This window comes from Engraulis encrasicolus, chromosome 8 (assembly GCF_034702125.1).
Source record: "Engraulis encrasicolus isolate BLACKSEA-1 chromosome 8, IST_EnEncr_1.0, whole genome shotgun sequence".
NCBI lineage: Eukaryota > Metazoa > Chordata > Actinopteri > Clupeiformes > Engraulidae > Engraulis > Engraulis encrasicolus.
The window spans coordinates 30244363-30262679 of record NC_085864.1 but is presented as its reverse complement, the minus strand read 5'-3'; the positions used below and the strand labels follow the sequence as shown (position 1 = coordinate 30262679).

The following is an 18317-nucleotide window of genomic DNA, read 5'->3' as shown; positions in this document are numbered from 1 at the left end:
TATTGTAGGGTTTTTTACGTTTTTAAATGGAACACAAAAAATGACCATGTTCCCACAGTCATTGCGACGGTCACGTATATGTTCTGGTATATAATCCCGTAGGCTCACATTTGGCTCATGGAGGGAGGGATGACAGAAGTAGTTGACCAAACTTCTTTAAGATGGCTGTTGAAAATAAATGTTCAAGTGTAGGAAGATTGAACAAGACAGAGTTGATGTGATATGCGTATCTGAAATCTCTGTGAACCTGCATTGACTGTGAATGGCAAACATGCTATGCATACATATCACTGATGTGATCTGCCAATGCCAGTAGGACGCGTCGCGTCCAAACAGACATCGCAAAATAAATTAGCCGGATCTAACTGTTGTATAACATGGATTACAGTATTGCATTTATGTTATTTCATGTACTTGGGAGTGTACTGTAAACGTACTTCAAGCATACCTGTTAATATATTAACAATACTTAACATGATCCAATTAACGTGTTCCAATATAGTCCAAAGAAACATGAAGTTAATATACTTTTATTTAACTTCAAGTAACAATAAAATGTCATAGAAGAGTACTCCAGCACACTCTTAATGCCATACGAATGAATGAAAAGTGTGTTTGGAGCATACTTTCAAAAGTATGCTTGTAGTGCACTTAAAGTTGTCCAAAAGCGGTGTCAATTTAGCATCCTCAGTGTGCTGCAAGTGTGCTGAAGTACTGCTTTAGTAGTGCTTCAGCGCACTAATAGTGCAATGAAGCGCACTTTAAATCGCCGAAAATAGTACAATTTGTACTTAGTACGATCAAAAAAAGTACACTTTAAGTATATGGGTTTCTCACCTGGGAATAGACGGAGATAGCATTCGGTGTCATTATCACATTGCAAAAAACTCTGTGCAGTATCTGCACAGCCTCATTTTTGTGTGAATTCCATCCATAATCGATCCACAAAATAAGTTGAGATCATATGAAATTATGACAGAGCAAGGTGTAATCCAGTGGTTTTATTTCAGACATATAAAGTACTCAAGTCTTATTTTCTGATAAAAGAACAACTTGTAAAATACCCAGCATAAAGAAAGATAGGTAATGAAGACGTGCCACAAAATACAGTTAAAAAAAATCAGTAGTAAAACAATATACATCCTCAAATTGCAAATATAAAGAAAACACATTCAAAACGCAACAAAACGCATTCCCTTAACAAAAGCAGTATGTATTTGGTCTATCCCTCCGTCTGCTTGGACGGGGCATTACAATGCTGTGCGTTGTCGTATCGGATACGTAGGCAAGTGTATACGTGTGCAAACTTTAAAATGGAGTGCCTAAAATGGCTCACGTCACTACGCATGTCCAGGGGACAGAATTTCTCAAAACCATAGTTGCTAACTACATTAGCTACTTTGTTGTTTGCAATGCAATTACCCATTGGCAATTACCCATTGGCAAATACCAAAGTTGCTATCTGGCTAACAACTACACTTTTGAGAAACGCACCCCCGGTCAGACAGGCCCTACTAGTGGTACGGCTCGTTGACCAGCTGGTTGTATTTCATCTGACCCGGTGTGCTGAACATCAGAGTAGGTGGGAGCACCACTCCAGTTACAGCTCCAGAGGCCCGACTCCTGTTGATCTGGGCAATCAGAATGCTAGATAACACCACGGCCAAACCCTGCAAAAGCAAACAAGCAACATGTTAGTAATGAATACACCAGCTGCGACGAGATTCAAGCGACAGAGAATCGCTTCTGTGCTGCAAGAGCGATACGAGCAACTAGATTATGTCCGTTACAAGCAGAACGCAAGCATTCCAACATTCCCATTGGCTGTGGTTACTGAACTCTATACAGTTATTGGCTGTCGCGGCTTGTCGCCAAACCGCATCGTCGCTCACTTGCATAACATTCCCTGGAGTTCAACAACAAACTGTCGCTCTCGTCGCGTGAATCGCCTCTAGTCTCCAGAATCGCTTTTGTCGTGCGACTCAATACAAAATCAATTACTTTCGTTGCTCGCCTCGCTCATGTCGCGGTTGGTCTATTCGCCCGGTTACTCTGTACCCATGTCTTACTAGACCTCACAACTACTCATGGACAGCAGCTTCTGGTCAATATTAGTGGGGTCACAATTGTAGAACTTAGAAACACAATGATAAGACAAAGACAATGATAAACCTCTTCATTATTGCAGTGTTCTTGCCCCTCCAACTTTGTCTTTGGGGGAGAACATTTTTCATCAAACTGTATTGACTAAAAAAGAGAAGTAGGAGCCACACAGTTTGTGTCCCGGCCATCATCAACATTCCCAGTGTTCACAGTATGAACTAGGAACGGGGATGATGGGCCAAACCCAAAATGTTTGTCTACCACTTTTCTGCCTTTGTTTGAAGAAACAAATTAATACAAGTCAGAGTTTTTCCATAGTTTTTCCTTAGCTCGTGTGCATTTTTCCCCTCCGTTTTCTGCCCACTAAACCCAAACAAGTGCATTGTAACACTTACAGTCAGCCCAAAGACAATAAAGTGGACTGGCATGTTTATAAAGCAGTGCATCTTCCTTATTCATATTGACAAGCTATTTCTATTTTCCATAAACTGTATTGAAAAAAAAGTAGTAATACAAGTCCAAGACAGAAAAGTGGGAGCCACATGCTTTGTGTCTAGGCCATCATCAGCATTCCCAGTGTTCACAGTTAGGGCTTTCAGGCCGACCAGAACAGAGCCAGAGCCGGTGCCCGCACCAGTTACGTTCGGCACTAAATTGCTTATCTGCAAACTCCCCGTGCTCATACCGGGCTCTGAACTCTTTCCGCACGTGACCATGTTACCCGGATGAACCTGCTGACGGCCACGCTGTCATGACGGTTCGCGGAGAAAAACCAAGTATTTTGTGGTTCGCATTACGAACCAACTTTCCGGTTCCCGAATGAAAAAATTTGTGGCGTGAACACGACAGCCGGTTCACGATTAGGTGCGGGAACGGGCTCCAGCACGGTTCTCAGTTGGCCTGAACGCACCAAGTATGAAATGGGAATGGGGATGAGGTAGACCCAAAATATTTTTCTACCAATTTTCTGTCTTTGTTTGAAGAAACAAGGCAATACAAGCCAGAGTTTTTAATAGCATTAAGCTTGTGTGCACTTTTTCTTGCTTTCTGCCCATTCAACTCTAACAATAGCACTGAAACACTTACAGTCAGAGCAGTCAGCCCAAAGAAGATTCCCATCACAACAACGTAGACTTTCATGATCAGAGCCACGCCAAGGGGACCGCATGCCTGTAATGAGAAATGGTCATCATCATTTTACAATTTGTAGAATACAACAAGATTTTTTTATCGGCGCGTGCACATGTGTGCGTGTGTGCGTGTGGGAGGGGGGGGGGGGGTGTAGAGAGATCTGACCTGTGAATATCTGTTTGGTGGATATATGTGCAATGTTGTGTGAGATGTCTGTGTCTTCTGTATTCATGCATGTATGCTACTTGACACCTCAATTTTCCTTGGGATCAATAACTTGTACTCTACTCTACTATACTATCATTTCAGCTTGTTTTGGTCGCTGGGGAAAAGATGTGACAGCAGTCAAGAGAAGTCATACCTGGCTATACACCATGCGATTGGATCTCTCACGCTGGAGAAGCAGAGTCTGAAAATGGAGATTCAATAAAACGTGTTCAGTTTTCAATAGAGTGTGTTTAACAGTACATTCCCTCAATGCATGTAAAGCATATGCAAAGCACATGTAGTATTCAAAGTAGCATCCCTGTGAACAACCACTGTACAGGTGCTGGTGATGTGCAGTAAAAGTAATCCAAGTAAAGGAAGGATGAATCACCGCACACTGGTATTCTTTGCTGGTAGTTTATTTGGCGAACAACACGTTTCACTCTGAACCTGATGAGGCAACAGCGAAACGCGTTGTTCAGAATACCAGTGTGTAGTGATTCATCCTTCCTTTACCCACATGTATCCATATGAATTGCCTTTTGACACATGATTGTTTTTTTTAAACAAAAAGAAAACTTGTGTATAGTAATATAGAATCATCCTGCACTCTGAATCATGGTTTAATAGCTTCTATAAACTTAAAATTGTGAGTGCACTCGCAGTACTACTTTTTTGTTGCCTCACCTCATAGATATTCTTTGGCATGGCTACGCAGACATCGTTGGGTGTAGGGTCCTCCTCTGAGGTGCAGTCACAGGATGAAGGCACATGCTCACCCCAGTCCTCATATCCTTTGAAGAGACCGCAGCAGTGGTACTGTGGACAGGAAGGAAGTCAACATTACTGTTTGGCGGTTATGTTGTTACGAAGTAACATTGCTCTGAGAATTGCCCCCTACAACATGACAATCTATAAAATACAGTTCTTCATTTGTTTGACTGTGACCATCTCTGCAAGGAATGCCATGAAAGTATATATTTAACAACTCACTGAGTCACATCAGTGAAGATAGATGTAGCTTGGTCTGTTAATGGGCACATTGATGCTCCACTGTCTAAAGTGTAGCCAGTGCAAATTACAGTTCAGAGCAATGCAATACAATTGATCCCAATGCACTGCTTTGCAGCTGCTCACTTGTCATATTTAAAAGTAATTAAGGAACATGTGGGGTTTGAAGAGGCAGCCAAATATTTACATTTTGCTGAATTGTATTCATGAATTCCTGTAGGTCATCTGAGGTTTTATCCAATGGTAGCAACCCGGGTCGGCTTAGTCCTTCCTGCATATAGTCGCCAACCTTGTATAGAGCAAAACGGATGTTAAGGAACATAATCAGGTAAATACGCACAAGCCAACAAGTCTTAAACATAAAAACGTGCGACACATGATTCTTTCCCCACAAGATACGGTATATATTAGGCTCTAGTCTACATCATTTGGTAAATGAACACAAGGTTTAATGAATTTAAAAAAAAAATAAACCTCCCCATATCATAACATTAAAACTACCTTATTTTGGCCGATGGCAAGGACAACAGACAGGCGAAGCATGATCAGGAAGCCAATGCACATCAGCACCAGGAACTGCAAACAAAGAGGCAAAAAGTCATTCCTCTCCTCACCTCATAAAACCCGGCAGACACATTGCTTCCTCATTCCCAAAGTTAACGGCTACCATTTCATCTTCCAAAAAAGACACGCATCGCGCCTCGCCCCATCACACAAACGCATAGGCTACATAAAAAATAAGGTAACGCTCAGAAAATATGTGCGATTTCACTGACCGTAACCAGCATCCATTTGACTTGTCTGAATCCCCCGTAAGCTCCCAAGAACGAGATGGCCAAAGTGATGAAGCCAATCACGTACAAGACGACGACTCCACTGAGATTTTCAAACTGAAAAGGGCCACATACTCTTTATTCACAAAGCAAATATACACTGAAGGATTGTACAATTCGTCGTTCCCTACTGAGGGTTAACGGCTACACAAACTACACGTCGGTAGAATACATTGTAACTTCATCCAAAAACTTAAGGCATGGAATTGTAAACGAAAACACTGTAGGAAAAGTGCGAAACCACGCGCTTACCTCCTGCACGTTAGAAATCTGGACATGGAGAACAATCGCCAAGATGATAACAGCAACACCTGCAAGCTATAATCAAAACAGCTTGTTTAAAGGTAGATGTTTTAAAAAGCGTTTACAACATAAAGCATGGTTAGAAAACACGGTGCGTAAATGTCGTGAGTATTTTGCGCCATTAACCATTGTCCGCTTACCGCAAAAAGCAAGTTAAAGAAGGCGAAGATATTTCTGAGTACAGAACTTCCTTTCGCCATTTTGCAACAGTGTAGAGTGCTTGTGCAATGGTTGCAGTTCAGAGACTCACGGATATATAAACATGACATCCAAAAATTCCCGTAAAGGGGCGGAATGATTCGTAAATGTAGGATGAACGTCACGGTGGGAGGGGTCGGATATAGCCATATTTGGATGGATGGCGAGGGCGAAATGTTTGGATGGGTAGAGATCCATGCTTCTCTCCCATACACACTGGAACATACCAGTAGTTTTCCATACAGATATCTGAAACCATTTACCTGATGTGCCAATTGGTGTAAGGCCAATACGGTGGTGTTTATACGCTTCGGTATCATACAGCCTATCCACTCCAGAAAGAAAATAAGTAAACATAAGGGATTAATGATTCATGTGGAATACCTATCCATACTCAACTGTAGACAGTCGCAGTAACTTGGATGTCGCAGGCTCCTTTGCCAATTTCAGGCAGGCTATTACCTATCTCCTTTTCTTTAGTTTGTAACCTTGTGGTTCTGTTTCTCCCCCCTCCGTGTAGAAAATAACGTTTCCACCGCTGTGAGCCTAGGCAGCGCACCCCCCCCCCCTCAACATCTCAAATCAGAAGATTACCTCTAATTTGTGCTTTTTAAGAGATATTGAATAAAATGTTGAACATCAATGGCATGCCTCATATCATGAAGTCACACGCAAAAGCAGTGATCAGGAGGTAGGCTAAAAGGACCGCAACATGTCAGCACGATTTGTTAGACCCTCCCCGCGCTTCTCTAAACAGTGGGCAGGCCTTCAGTACTTCTCCCAAGTCTTCGATTTACGGGAAATGGGGAGCCTTCTGCCTGCAGGAGCGCTGTCCTAGTCAGAGGGAACTTTTTGGCGCAGTCCTAAATGTTTCTTTACAGACTTCTAGGCAATGACGTTTCCGATTTTAAATTCCAACTGATTTTGGACAATAATCTCTCACATATTTCCATGGAGAGGGTATTGAACAACGGCAAAAGTATAGGCTAATACCACGCAGCAGTTGTGCTGTTAGATGCTGATAGGAAAATAGCCGTTTAACCCACTGATGCATAAAGCACCTGCAAAAAAGCCTGCTGAATGCCAAAGTCCTTTTTGGGAGAGTTGCCCTCAGCCTATAAAAAACCTAAATATCTCAGCCTCTGATCGATGCAAATAAAAAAACATGAAATAAGTTGCATTTAACACCCTAAGACCCTCATCTGGCATTAGAATGTGTTAATTCAGCGGCAACATACTCACATTTGTATTAAAAAAGCTAAAATCTCAAGAGCCTGAATGCAGCGTATATGTCACTCACTCCAGGCACCAAAGGTCAAACAACATATGAGCCATTAGGCTAAAATGGGTTAAAGGTCCCACAAATATCAAGCCTTATTGCCACCATTATGGGTTGTCATGTGTATGAAACTACAGAGGAAAGGCTCCAAAGATGCAAATGACAAAGTCTCTCTCACACACACACACACACACACACACACACACACACACACACACACACACACACACACACACACGCACACACACACAAAGCCTCAGCACACTGGGGTGACCCTGGGGTGACGCTGAAGGACGGTGTTCGCTGGGGAGAGGTCGGACAGGGCATATAGGGCATCTGAATCAGTGTGTAAATATCTGACCACAAACTTCCTCAAAGCAGTTGGTGTCACTATCCCACTCCCAGTCCACCCCAGACTCACACTCATTACTCACCTACGATGTGACCTGAGTTTGTTTCTCACACTTTCAAAGAAATCAAGCATGAAATAATAGATTAAATAACTTTATTAGTACTCAAAAGGTAGATGTGGTTTGCAGAAAAGTGATCTCCACTCATACAAAACAAAACATCTTAAACATTTAGGACACACATATACAAGCATTCCACACTGGACACTTAGTCAACACCAACTTAAAATAAGATATCACCACCATCATTAGCCTCCTTGGCCAAGGCGATGAACCCAATCAAGCAAAAGATGTCGGCTGCACCACCACTGGCTTGCCCAATCTAAGACGCTGTACACGTAGGCTAGGCCTATTGTATTTGGATGTTTTACAGTATTTCTCAATTGGTTTTGTACATTTCTCGAATCTCTCTCGCAATTTTCAAAACACAGTATTCATTCTCAAAACAGCTTTAACAAATAGCAAAACACCATGGATGACCTCCAAATCCAAGTCTGTTCCTCAAAATCCTTAGTTTGTCTTTCAAAACCAAGTTTTTGTGTCAATGAACGTGTCGGTGCCAGCAGAATGGTTAGTCATTGTGTCATAGTGTATGGACAAGCTAGTCAAATCGATTTGTCATGTTGTCAATTGACTAGTACACTCTTGAGGATGTTTTCTGAAGCGAAATGTTGTTTAGAATGGATGGAAAATGTTGTAAATTCGACTTTATATTACATAGATCAGGTAAGATTGTACTAGATATACATTTAGAGTATGACACATTTATTGAAAGGTTTTCTCATTGCAAAATCAAAAAAATCAACTCTGATTGATGTGTCAAAGTGCGCCCTCTACCACCCCTTTTTACTTGTCTTGCAGGCCCATGTGGAAAAAAATATAGAACTGTAAAGCAAAATAAATTTGAAACAATACACTGATACTGTATAAAGTGCACTTACTGTCTTGTGAAATTCTAGGGAAATATTGTAATTTTGCGTGGAGCGTAATTATAAAGGGCACATGAGGCATAGAGTAATGTAATGCAGTACAGTGCCTATTGTTGTATTGCATGCTTGTTTCCTCTTTCCCTTCTACTGCTTTTGATTAGAGAGAGTCAATATTTACCTGCGAGCAATTCACCAATTCAGATCACATTTATAGACACAAATCCAATGGAAATTATACAGTGCTTAACACATTATGGCAGCTTGGTAAATCATTTTGCATGTCAAGACTTATACTATGACATAGGGCCTAAATGTTTTGGGGTTTGAGATAGTTTTGTGTATTCAGTGACAATGCTTTTTGAGTGATATGACAAAAGCAATTGCTAATGTACAAAAAAGCTGAGAATTGTACACAACCATATGCATGATGATGAAAGCATTTGCTAAATGCTGAAAACTATGAGAAACGTATTTTACCATGTGCACAAATAACAGCAGGAAGTCACAATTGAACAGGACGTTTTGAGAATTATTATTCTGTTGTGAGAAATGTACAAAACCAATTGAGAAATACTGTAACACGTCATAGGCATCAGTTTTGGCTTCTTGTTTACATGTAAGCAGAAGTTTAGAATCATCCCCTTAAAACTCCAGTTTTGAAAATATAACTTTGGGGTACAGTATGCACCTGTGACAATGGCTTTTTTATTATTATTTATTCACATGATGTGTTAATATGTACACATACAGTGAGTCCAAGAAGTATTTGATCCCTTGCTGATTTTGTTGGTTTGCCTACTAACAAAGATATGATCCGTCAATTAATGTTATGAAATATGTATTCTAATATGGAGAGACAGAATATCAAAAATAAAATACAGAAATTAACTTAAAAGAATATATATTAATTTATTTCCATTTCATCGAGCAAAATAAGTATTCGATCTCCTGCCAACTGTCAGGGCAGTCATGGGTGAGCGGTTAGGGCGTCAGACTTGCATCCCAGAGGTTGCCGGTTCGACTCCCGACCCGCCAGGTTGGTGGGGGGAGTAATCAACCAGTGCTCTCCCCCATCCTCCTCCATGACTGAGGTACCCTGAGCATGGTACCGTCCCACCGCACTGCTCCCCATGGGGCGCCACTGAGGGCTGCCCCCTTGCACGGGTGAGGCATAAATGCAATTTCGTTGTGTGCAGTGTTCACTTGTGTGCTGTGGAGTGCTGTGTCACAATGACAATGGGAGTTGGAGTTTCTTTTAAAAAAATAAATAAAAAAAAACTGATTAGAGTTCCGGGCCCACAGACCAGATGGGCACTTCCGATCAACTTGTCATCTGAATTAAAGACACCTGTGCATACTAACATGCATAAAAGACACATTGAATCAGCAGAATCAGTCCATAGTATGAGTGAATCAGTCACACTCCAAACCTCACCAGCATGGGAAAGACCAAAGAGCGGTCAAATGATATCAGGGACATGATTTTAGACCTGAACAAGATTAAATGGGCTGCAAAGCCACAAGAAAGAGACTGGATATTAATGACCCAGCTATTGACGCATTTCTTCGAAAATGTGAGGAATACAAAATGGCTATCCATCAGGCTTTCTGGGGTTTTATACAAGATTTGACATTTTGTAGGGACTTGATAATCATGAGAACAGAAAGAAATCACCCCAGACCTATACGGGATGAACTAGGCAATGATATCAAAGCTACTGGGACCAAAATCACGGAGAAAACTACTGGTAGCACTTAATGCCACAGAGGTTTAAAATCCTGTAATGCACACATGGTACCTCTACTTCAGAAGGAACCTGTTCAGTCCCATCTGAGGTTTGCCAACGGACATCAGGATATGATAAGGAGGTGCTGTAGTCAGATGAAACCAAAATCAAGCTGTTTGGCATTAACACAATTCAATGTGTTTTGAGAAAGAGTACTGCTGTCTATGATCCCAAGAACACCCTCCTCACCATCATGTATGAAAGTTGTATCATTATCGTTTGAGGGTGTTTATCTGGCCAAGGCACAGGACACCTGCACATCGTCAACGAATGGATGGAGGGAGACATGTAATGTGCAATCCTGAGTGCAAAAGTCCTTCCCCCCACCACTACACTGAAGGGTGGGCCATTTTTGGATCTCCCAACATTACAATAATACACAACATACAGTCAAAGCAACAAAGGGGTGGCTCAATAAGAAGCATATTAAAGTCGTGAAGTGGCCTAGACAGTCTCCAAATATTAACCCTATAGTAATTCTATGGAGAGAACTGAACCTCCCATTTGCCAAGCTACAGCCACAAACTATTAATGTTTTAGAGATAATCTGCAAAGAAAAATGGGCAAAAATATTTTCTACTATATGCACAAACATTTTCATCAACTAAAAGAAGCATCTGACCTCAGTGCTAGACAACTAGGGCTTTGCCACAAAGCACTTTATCTTCTTTAGCTAGAGGGGTCAAATACTTATTTGCCTACATTAAATACAAATAAATTAAAATATATTATTTTAAGTTATTTTCTGGAATTTCTTTTTGATATTCTGTCTCTCCATGTTTGAATACATATTATCATAAAATTATAGACTGATCATGTCTTTATTAGTGGGCAAACCGGCAAAATCAGCAAGGGATCAAATACATATTGGACTCACTGTAAATCGATGAAAATATCTGTGTTTAAAAATATCCATGTGTAACCAGCGTTTTAATAAAAATGTAAAATGTGTAAAAAATGGTTCACAATGTCATTTACTCAATGGGCGAGTCAAGCAAAGTCCATCTATATTACACAAGAATGAATGTCACTTTTCACAAGTTAGCCTACTTGAAATCACTTTCATGAAAAAAGTAGCTTACAAAAAATCACAAGGCTGTCCAGTCAGTGATCTTATTTCTCTCTTCACATCTGTCATAAAATAGCCAAAATTTCCCATAAACAGATGCAATTCTGGAGATGCTTCGGAAATAAATAAATAGCCTATAGTTATTATAGCCTAAATAGCCTATAGGCTAGTTATTACTATCAAATAAATAGCCTATAGTTCGCCCTTTGAGCGCTGGAGTCCCCGGTAATCACTCTGTGAAATTCTCAACAAAACACTTTGAACTGTTTGGCATAATCCAAACTAGTTACAGGTTTGTGTTGAATGGTGTAACCAACATTTTCCATTGTTGTTTTATAAGAGATTTCATATTGACTAAGTTATGGTCCTCTATTATTTCAATGCGCTGACAACTTCTTATCAGTTTTAGAATGATTTGTCAAAAGTTGTTCAGAAAATGCTACAGAGGGTTAAGAATTTGGCTGTTTCTACACAGCAATATCACATGATATTCAATTTTGAAATAATCCCAATATAATCTGTTTTCAAGTGATGGAATGATATTAAATAGGCGGCCTAACTGTTGTTGGCCAGTACGTTTCTATTTTTCTTTGAATGTAAACCCAATCTTTTATTGCTATTGCGCCATTTGACATTTTCAAGGGCAACCAGACATTCATTTTGTAAAATGCTGTTTGACATTGCATAACAAATACAAAATATTACTTTGAGAAAACCTGATGGAAAAGTTTATAATATACAGTAATATACTGCAACGTTTTATAATTGGTCATTGTGTAAACCCTTATTTGTCACTGACCCACATACAACAGGACACAAGGGACAGAGGTGGTGAGGGCTGAAAGTTATAAATTCCTAGGCATGCAAGTAACATCAAACCTGAGCTGGAGTTTGAACACCACGTCCATCGTGAAAAAAGACCAGCAAAGGCTGTATAGGATGCTTAGGAAGGCTGGACTGAATCACCGCCCTCTTACCCAGGCCTACAGAGGACTTGTAGAGAGCATCCTCACAACAGGCATCACTGTCTGGTATGGTAACATCACTCAGGCTGAAAGGAAGTCTTTGCAACGAATAATCAAGACTGCGGAAAGGATTATAGGCACAGCACTTCTGTAAAAAATGTTGCTGTGTGATGCACCCGAAAAAGGACTGTATTGAAAAGGGGCTGGATCAGGTATACAACAAACACCACAGGCTGTCCGGCCAGAACAGTATGAAGATGTCCAATGAAGTCAGACACACACAGATGGGAATGCAAACCGTGGTTTTACTATAAAAGTAGAACATACAAAACAAGACATAAGCAAATATACATGAATGAATATACACATAATAATGAAATAAGGAAATTACACAGAGTATATACAATATATAAAAGTGGGAAAACTGAGGATAGCTGCCTACAGCAACTATCTGACCAAGGGGGAGGGGGAAAATGACGGTGACTGCCTACAAGCAGCCATCCTAAGCAGGGGGGGGGGGGGGTGAGAAGGGGCCATACCTGAGGCATGGGAAAGCAGACACACAGAGCATGCATTAAACAGACACAAGTGTAGCGGGCAGAGCGTAGTGCTGTGTAGGAGGTGCCACTTCGGGTGGCGACGCAAGCCAATTGCGTGCCGAGCGTAATTAGGTGGCACAGGTGGCATGTCATTTCAAATGGTGGCGGGAGCTTGCCAAAGATTGCTTTGTTGGTGGTGCAGGGAGCCAGGAGGTTGTTTGTTTGCTGTGCGGCCCGTGAAGTTGGAAGTTTGTGTCGGTAGTGCGAAAACGTGAGGTAAGGCTATTCCTTCTAGGCGCTTGTCTTGCCCGTGTCGTAATTTCACATGGTTGATCTCACGTTTGTTTGTCTTGTAGCAATTTGGGGCTTATCGATCATTAAGCCGCATGTAAGGTGCCTACGTTGTCTTTTGGGCGTTTGCTGGGTGAACCCTGAGTAACACGGGAAGTGTCTGGATCGCAGCTGATGTAAGTTTTGATTTGTATTTCGCCTTGGCTAACCATCGGATGGTTGTTTGCATCACTGACCCTTACCTCTGCCCTGGTTTGTTGGCAGATACTGCACTGAGCTGCCGACACGCGCATTTAATCCTTCCACAGAAGCACGGGCGCTCGCGTTAACCCCTCCTGCGCTGCATTGTAACAACTTCGTTGGGAAGTTTAATCAACATTTAACTGCACCGGTCTCAATGTAAGTTCCCTGACTCAGTCTTGTCTCTGCTTCCGCTGTATAATTTCTCGAGATGTCTTGCCTGACTTGGCTGGCTATTGTGTTTGCATTGTAGCCCAAGAACGGAGCCCAGTCACTGACTGACAGGCGGCCGGTGAGCGCACGTCTCTCTCCAGTCCTGAGGTGCGCATTTCCTTATTTTAGTTTTAGTCGTGTCTTAAGGTCTCACTAATTCACCAAGCATGATGTTACAACCTGATGCTTTCTCTATTTCAGGAGGATCATTTTAGGAGCCACAGCCACTGTTTTTCCTTAGTTCATTTTGTTTGTATTTTCTTTTGAGTTTGGTGGGACACTCCCCTCAGTACGGGTTTTAATTGGAGTTACTGCGCAGTAGGCTTCTTTTGGGCCGACAGCCAATCGGTGAGCCACGACGTGGCCCAGCGCAGTGTTACACCCGTCTTTCGTCTCCTGCTTGAGTGTGAGTGTGTGCGCGTGCGTGTGTGTGTGTATGAGTGAGTGTGCACTTTGTGTACATGTTGTCTGTGTTTGTCTATTTAACTATCTAGGGCAATGTGCAATATATTTGTTTGAGGACAGTGTGGGTTTGCAGTGCAACACGTGTGTAGTGTACAAACTGTTAATAGTGTTTGCAATTACTTACTAAACTGGGGTGCCGTGAATATTGTGTACAGTATACAGTGTGTGTGATCAATGTGTGTAGGCCTACCCTTTTATTATTTTCTATGTTTGAAGTGATCACCTGTGTGACTATTGCATGAACTACACCTGTTTGGTGTCCACTTAACCACTGTCTGTCTTCAAGTTGTTGCTGCATGCCCTAGTGGCCACTATTTATTGTATGTCTTATTTCTTATGTGTTGTCAATAAAATTTGTATTTTTGATTACATCAGCCCCAATTGTTCCTTTACACGAACAGCCTGCATTAAGGCAGTTAAGAGGTCAAAAGGTGTTTTGCGCTCAGTAGCGCCCCCTGGTGGTTACATAAGCACTACTCCACCACAGCAGTACATTACTGAGCCAATGTACTCTCTGGCAGAACCGCGACATGGAGAAATGAGTAACATACTATGCAGCTACTACTAGATACAAACAGTACAGTAAGCAAATACAGACATGACATAACGTAGTAACAACATAATACAGTTAACTCACTCTCAGAGACGCACAGCAAGCAAAGAGTACATGAAAGGACGCTGGGACCCCGATACGTCCAAGAGAAGAGAGAGAGAGTTGGGTCCCATGCATAGATTCCCTGTCCGAACAGTGGTCTGAGGAGTGACCTCATTGTCCTGGCCCTATATGCACACAGTAGCACAGCAGGGTGCTGAGCCAGGGGGTGTGCCTGTTGCCGGGACCCCCAGCAACACAGTCAAGGGCCAGGAGCGGAAAATCACCAGTGTACAGGTCAGAGTGAGGAGAGCAGTAGAGGGAGGGGGAAGACAGGTAGCCCACCAGCAACGGGGGATGGGCAGCTGCTAAGAACAGTGAGGAGAGGCCTGACTTTGAGGGTTCAGGGGGCTCATCAAGGGCGGGTTATGCTTCCTTCCAGTGCCACAGAGTGAGCTTGTCGCAGCCATGATGCAGTTCATTTTGGTTTATGCCCTGTTTTGAAGCACGGTCTGCGCGATGTCATTCCACGCTGAAACTGCCTTCAATACAAAGAGTAAACTAGACGTGTCGGTTGTTTTTTAGCATCACAGACTCGACGAGAATGAAAATGAAACATTAAATCTTTATATCACGTGCATGTTTGATCGCACTGGCAGCCACAGTGGTAGTTTGGAACAAAGAAGTGGCTCATTTGTCGAGGACGAAGCGGAATGTTTCCTCGACCTCGGAACCACTGTTCAACTGTCCAAATAACTTCAGCGTCGTAACTTGCAAGCGCATGTGTTGTCTTTGGTTCGTGTAAATAAATCAAACAACAAAGCACGGGCAACTTATTTAATGAAGAGCTCACAGTCCGTAGACCGACGAAGGTTAGAACAAGGAAGTAGCGCTTGTTGTCGACTCGAGGATAGAGCAGGCTGGTCGAGAGGACCAATCAGAGACCTATTTTCGCCCTTTCACGCCGTCGCTCCCTGCGTCGAGACACAATTTTGGGGAGGTGCCCCAGAGTACCTGCGTGATGGGGGGGGGGGCTTCACTACGTTAACTGCGCGGCTAAAAGGTGGTTTATGCCTCCAGTCCAGCGTCCCTGCGTCGTGATGCAGTGAGCCGCGCAGTTAACGGAGTGAAGCCCCCCCATCACGCAGGTACTCTGGGGCACCTCCCCAAAATTGTGTCTCGACGCAGGGAACGACGGTGTGAAGGGCGAAAATAGGTCTCTGATTGGTCCCCTCGACCAGCCTGCTCTGTCCTCGAGTCGAGAACAAGCGCTACTTCCTTGTTCTAACCTTCGTCGGTCTACGGACTGTGAGCTCCTCATTAAATAAGTTGCCCGTGCTTTGTTGTTTGATTTATTTACACGAACCAAAGACAACACATGCGCTTGCAAGTTACGACGCTGAAGTTATTTGGACAGTTGAACAGTGGTTCCGAGGTCGAGGAAACATTCCGCTTCGTCCTCGACAAATGAGCCACTTCTTTGTTCCAAACTACCACTGTGGCTGCCAGTGCGATCAAACATGCACGTGATATAAAGATTTAATGTTTCATTTTCATTGTCGTCGAGTCTGTGATGCTAAAAAACAACCGACACGTCTAGTTTACACTTTGTATTGAAGGCAGTTTGTGCGTGGAATGACATCGCGCAGACCGTGCTTCAAAACAGGGCATAAACCAAAATTAACTGCATCATGGCTGCGACAACAGTGTTTCCCATACATTGAGAAAACTATGGCGGCCCGCCATAGTTTAAATTTGGCCGCCATAGTTTACGAAAATGTAAAACAAAAACAAAAAAATCCTTTTTTTTTTTTTTACGATATCCGTTTTTGTTGAAAACGATTTGAATTACGATTTTGAATTTCCTTCGCATTTTCCTCCTGGAGTAAATACATCCTATAGACTCTGTATTGGTTAGATAAGTAGTCCCACGGTAACACAGAATGAGGGGAAAGCATTAGGAAGTGACCGTAAGGGTATTACAGTTGATTCATGTGTGCACACGTGTAACATCGGGTGAGTACAGAACATGTGCGCAACGATGCGTTATGACACGCCGATATGCGAGGATCTTCGTCCAAATCGCTAGTCGCATGCATCATCGCTAACTGCGTTTACATCGCGTGCCGCGTGTAAGGGAAATGTTAGTTGTTGACATGTATGGAATTCACTTCAATTTGTGCTGTTTCTTGCTTCAGTTGTGGACAAAACGATTGGCCTAACTCACAATAGAAAGCCTTTGCTGTGCTACTGTCCCAGAGAGCTGAAAAAAAAAGCTTCATAGAAGAAGTCACACTTAACAGGGGTGTTAACCAATCCAATGAGTTCTCTCATTGCTCTCTCATTGCTCTCTCTCTCTCTCTCTCTCTCTCTCTCTCTCTCTCTCTCTCTCTCTCTCTCTCTCTCTCTCTCTCTCATAGTAGCCTACTATTACCCATAACAAATGGTGAATTTCTGAGCCCTTTTTAATTTGTAGCCTATACCACTGAAGACATGATAATGCTTCATCATATTTTAGAAATAGGGCCTATGTGCCCTTTATATACCAAATGTTTATCATTTTGAAATTGTTTCAGTTGTTTATGACTTGTGTATGACTGAAATTATCTCTGCATACTATCAGTGCTGCATTGCTTTGTAAAGATAGGCTATTCAACACACTTTAAAAACCCACTGAAAAGATACGGCCATAGTAGCCTACTGAAAACATTTTGTTCATAATAATGGTGATTAATAAATGGTGGTCTTAAATTTTCATACTGACATCCTTGAATTTGACTTGGTAGATCACGGCAGACCATCAACTTCAAAAGTAGATCTTGGTTAAAAAAAGGGTGGGCACCCCTGCTATAGAGAGAACCACAAGTGCTTGAAAGACAGGGATCAAAAGCCTAGTCAAGTTGTTGTAGTTTACTTGGGTTTGGGAGCAATATAAAAAACCTTCAGAGAAGGGACAGTTGGGATGAGTTTACTAACACTCCCTAGGCTTTGTTTTACAGTTGTAATGAGTGTTGGTGACAGACCTTCATTGACACAGCAGAGGAGACATCGGGCTGCATATAGAAATTAATGTGTAATGAATGTGAATATAGACATAAATGTGTAATATGTTGTTCAGCCCTTTTAATGGGAGGAATTAGGAAAAATTGCTGGCCCTGTGACCAGCACCCCTCATGTAGAATGTGTACGCCTACAGATATGTGTGGGGGAAAAGGCATAGCCTACCCTCTAAGACCCTTTTTGTCTATGCGTTAACAATTTCACAGTGCTCTAAAATTCTTATCTCTGCTCCTATTTTGTTTATTATTGTTTCCCAGACCCCTGCATGAGGGACGAATGAAACTGTGTTGTAAACAGAAATTATTCACTCTACTGCATTTTTTGACAATGACAATGTACTACTATTATACAAGTCATGGGTAAAATCTTATGTAGCCTTATTTCTCAAAATATAAATGGCTGAAATATAGGCCCAGGCCTACAGTTTCTCCATGCGCCAATGTCATACTGTAGTCATTGTTTTGCGTTTTGCATTTACGCTGCAAGAATACACCCCCCCCCCCCCCCCCGCCCCGCCCCGCAAAAAAAAGGCCCGTGTGAGAAGACCCGAACCCCCGGACAAAATAAACCCCGGCTGCCCCCATAGTTTCCAAAATTTCTGTGGGAAACACTGGACAAGCTCACTCTGTGGCACAAGTAGGAAGCATACCCGCCCTTCACTGCATTACGACGCAGGGACGCTGGACTGGAGG

The 18317-nt window shown here is 42.3% G+C and overlaps 1 protein-coding gene across 2 annotated transcripts; it reads right to left on the bottom strand.

Annotated features, from left to right (window-relative positions):
• Window positions 1–986: 986 nt before the first annotated feature.
• LOC134454438 (tetraspanin-8-like) lies at window positions 987–5864 on the bottom strand. Of its 2 annotated transcripts, XM_063205428.1 has the most exons (9): window positions 5729–5864; window positions 5538–5603; window positions 5229–5342; window positions 4954–5028; window positions 4640–4741; window positions 4129–4260; window positions 3596–3643; window positions 3190–3273; window positions 987–1670 (listed from the first exon to the last, which is right to left on the bottom strand). In XM_063205428.1, the coding sequence occupies exons 1-9, from the start codon at window positions 5855–5857 to the stop codon at window positions 1515–1517; spliced, it is 906 nt and encodes a 301-aa protein (XP_063061498.1). In that variant the 5' UTR covers window positions 5858–5864; the 3' UTR covers window positions 987–1514. The 2 variants fall into 2 exon arrangements, with proteins under 2 accessions (XP_063061498.1, XP_063061499.1); XM_063205429.1 differs by lacking the exon at window positions 4954–5028.
• Window positions 5865–18317: the final 12453 nt, after the last annotated feature.

Excerpts from the sequence above, each read along its gene's own strand:
- LOC134454438 (XM_063205428.1), bottom strand. The coding sequence starts at position 5,857 with ATGTCATGTTTATATATCCGTGAGTCTCTGAACTGCAACCATTGCACA. Across the intron at positions 5,343-5,537 it reads AGATTTCTAACGTGCAGGAG|TTTGAAAATCTCAGTGGAGT; the intron begins GTAAGCGCGTGG and ends GGCCCTTTTCAG. Across the intron at positions 3,274-3,595 it reads ATCGCATGGTGTATAGCCAG|GCATGCGGTCCCCTTGGCGT; the intron begins GTATGACTTCTC and ends TTCTCATTACAG.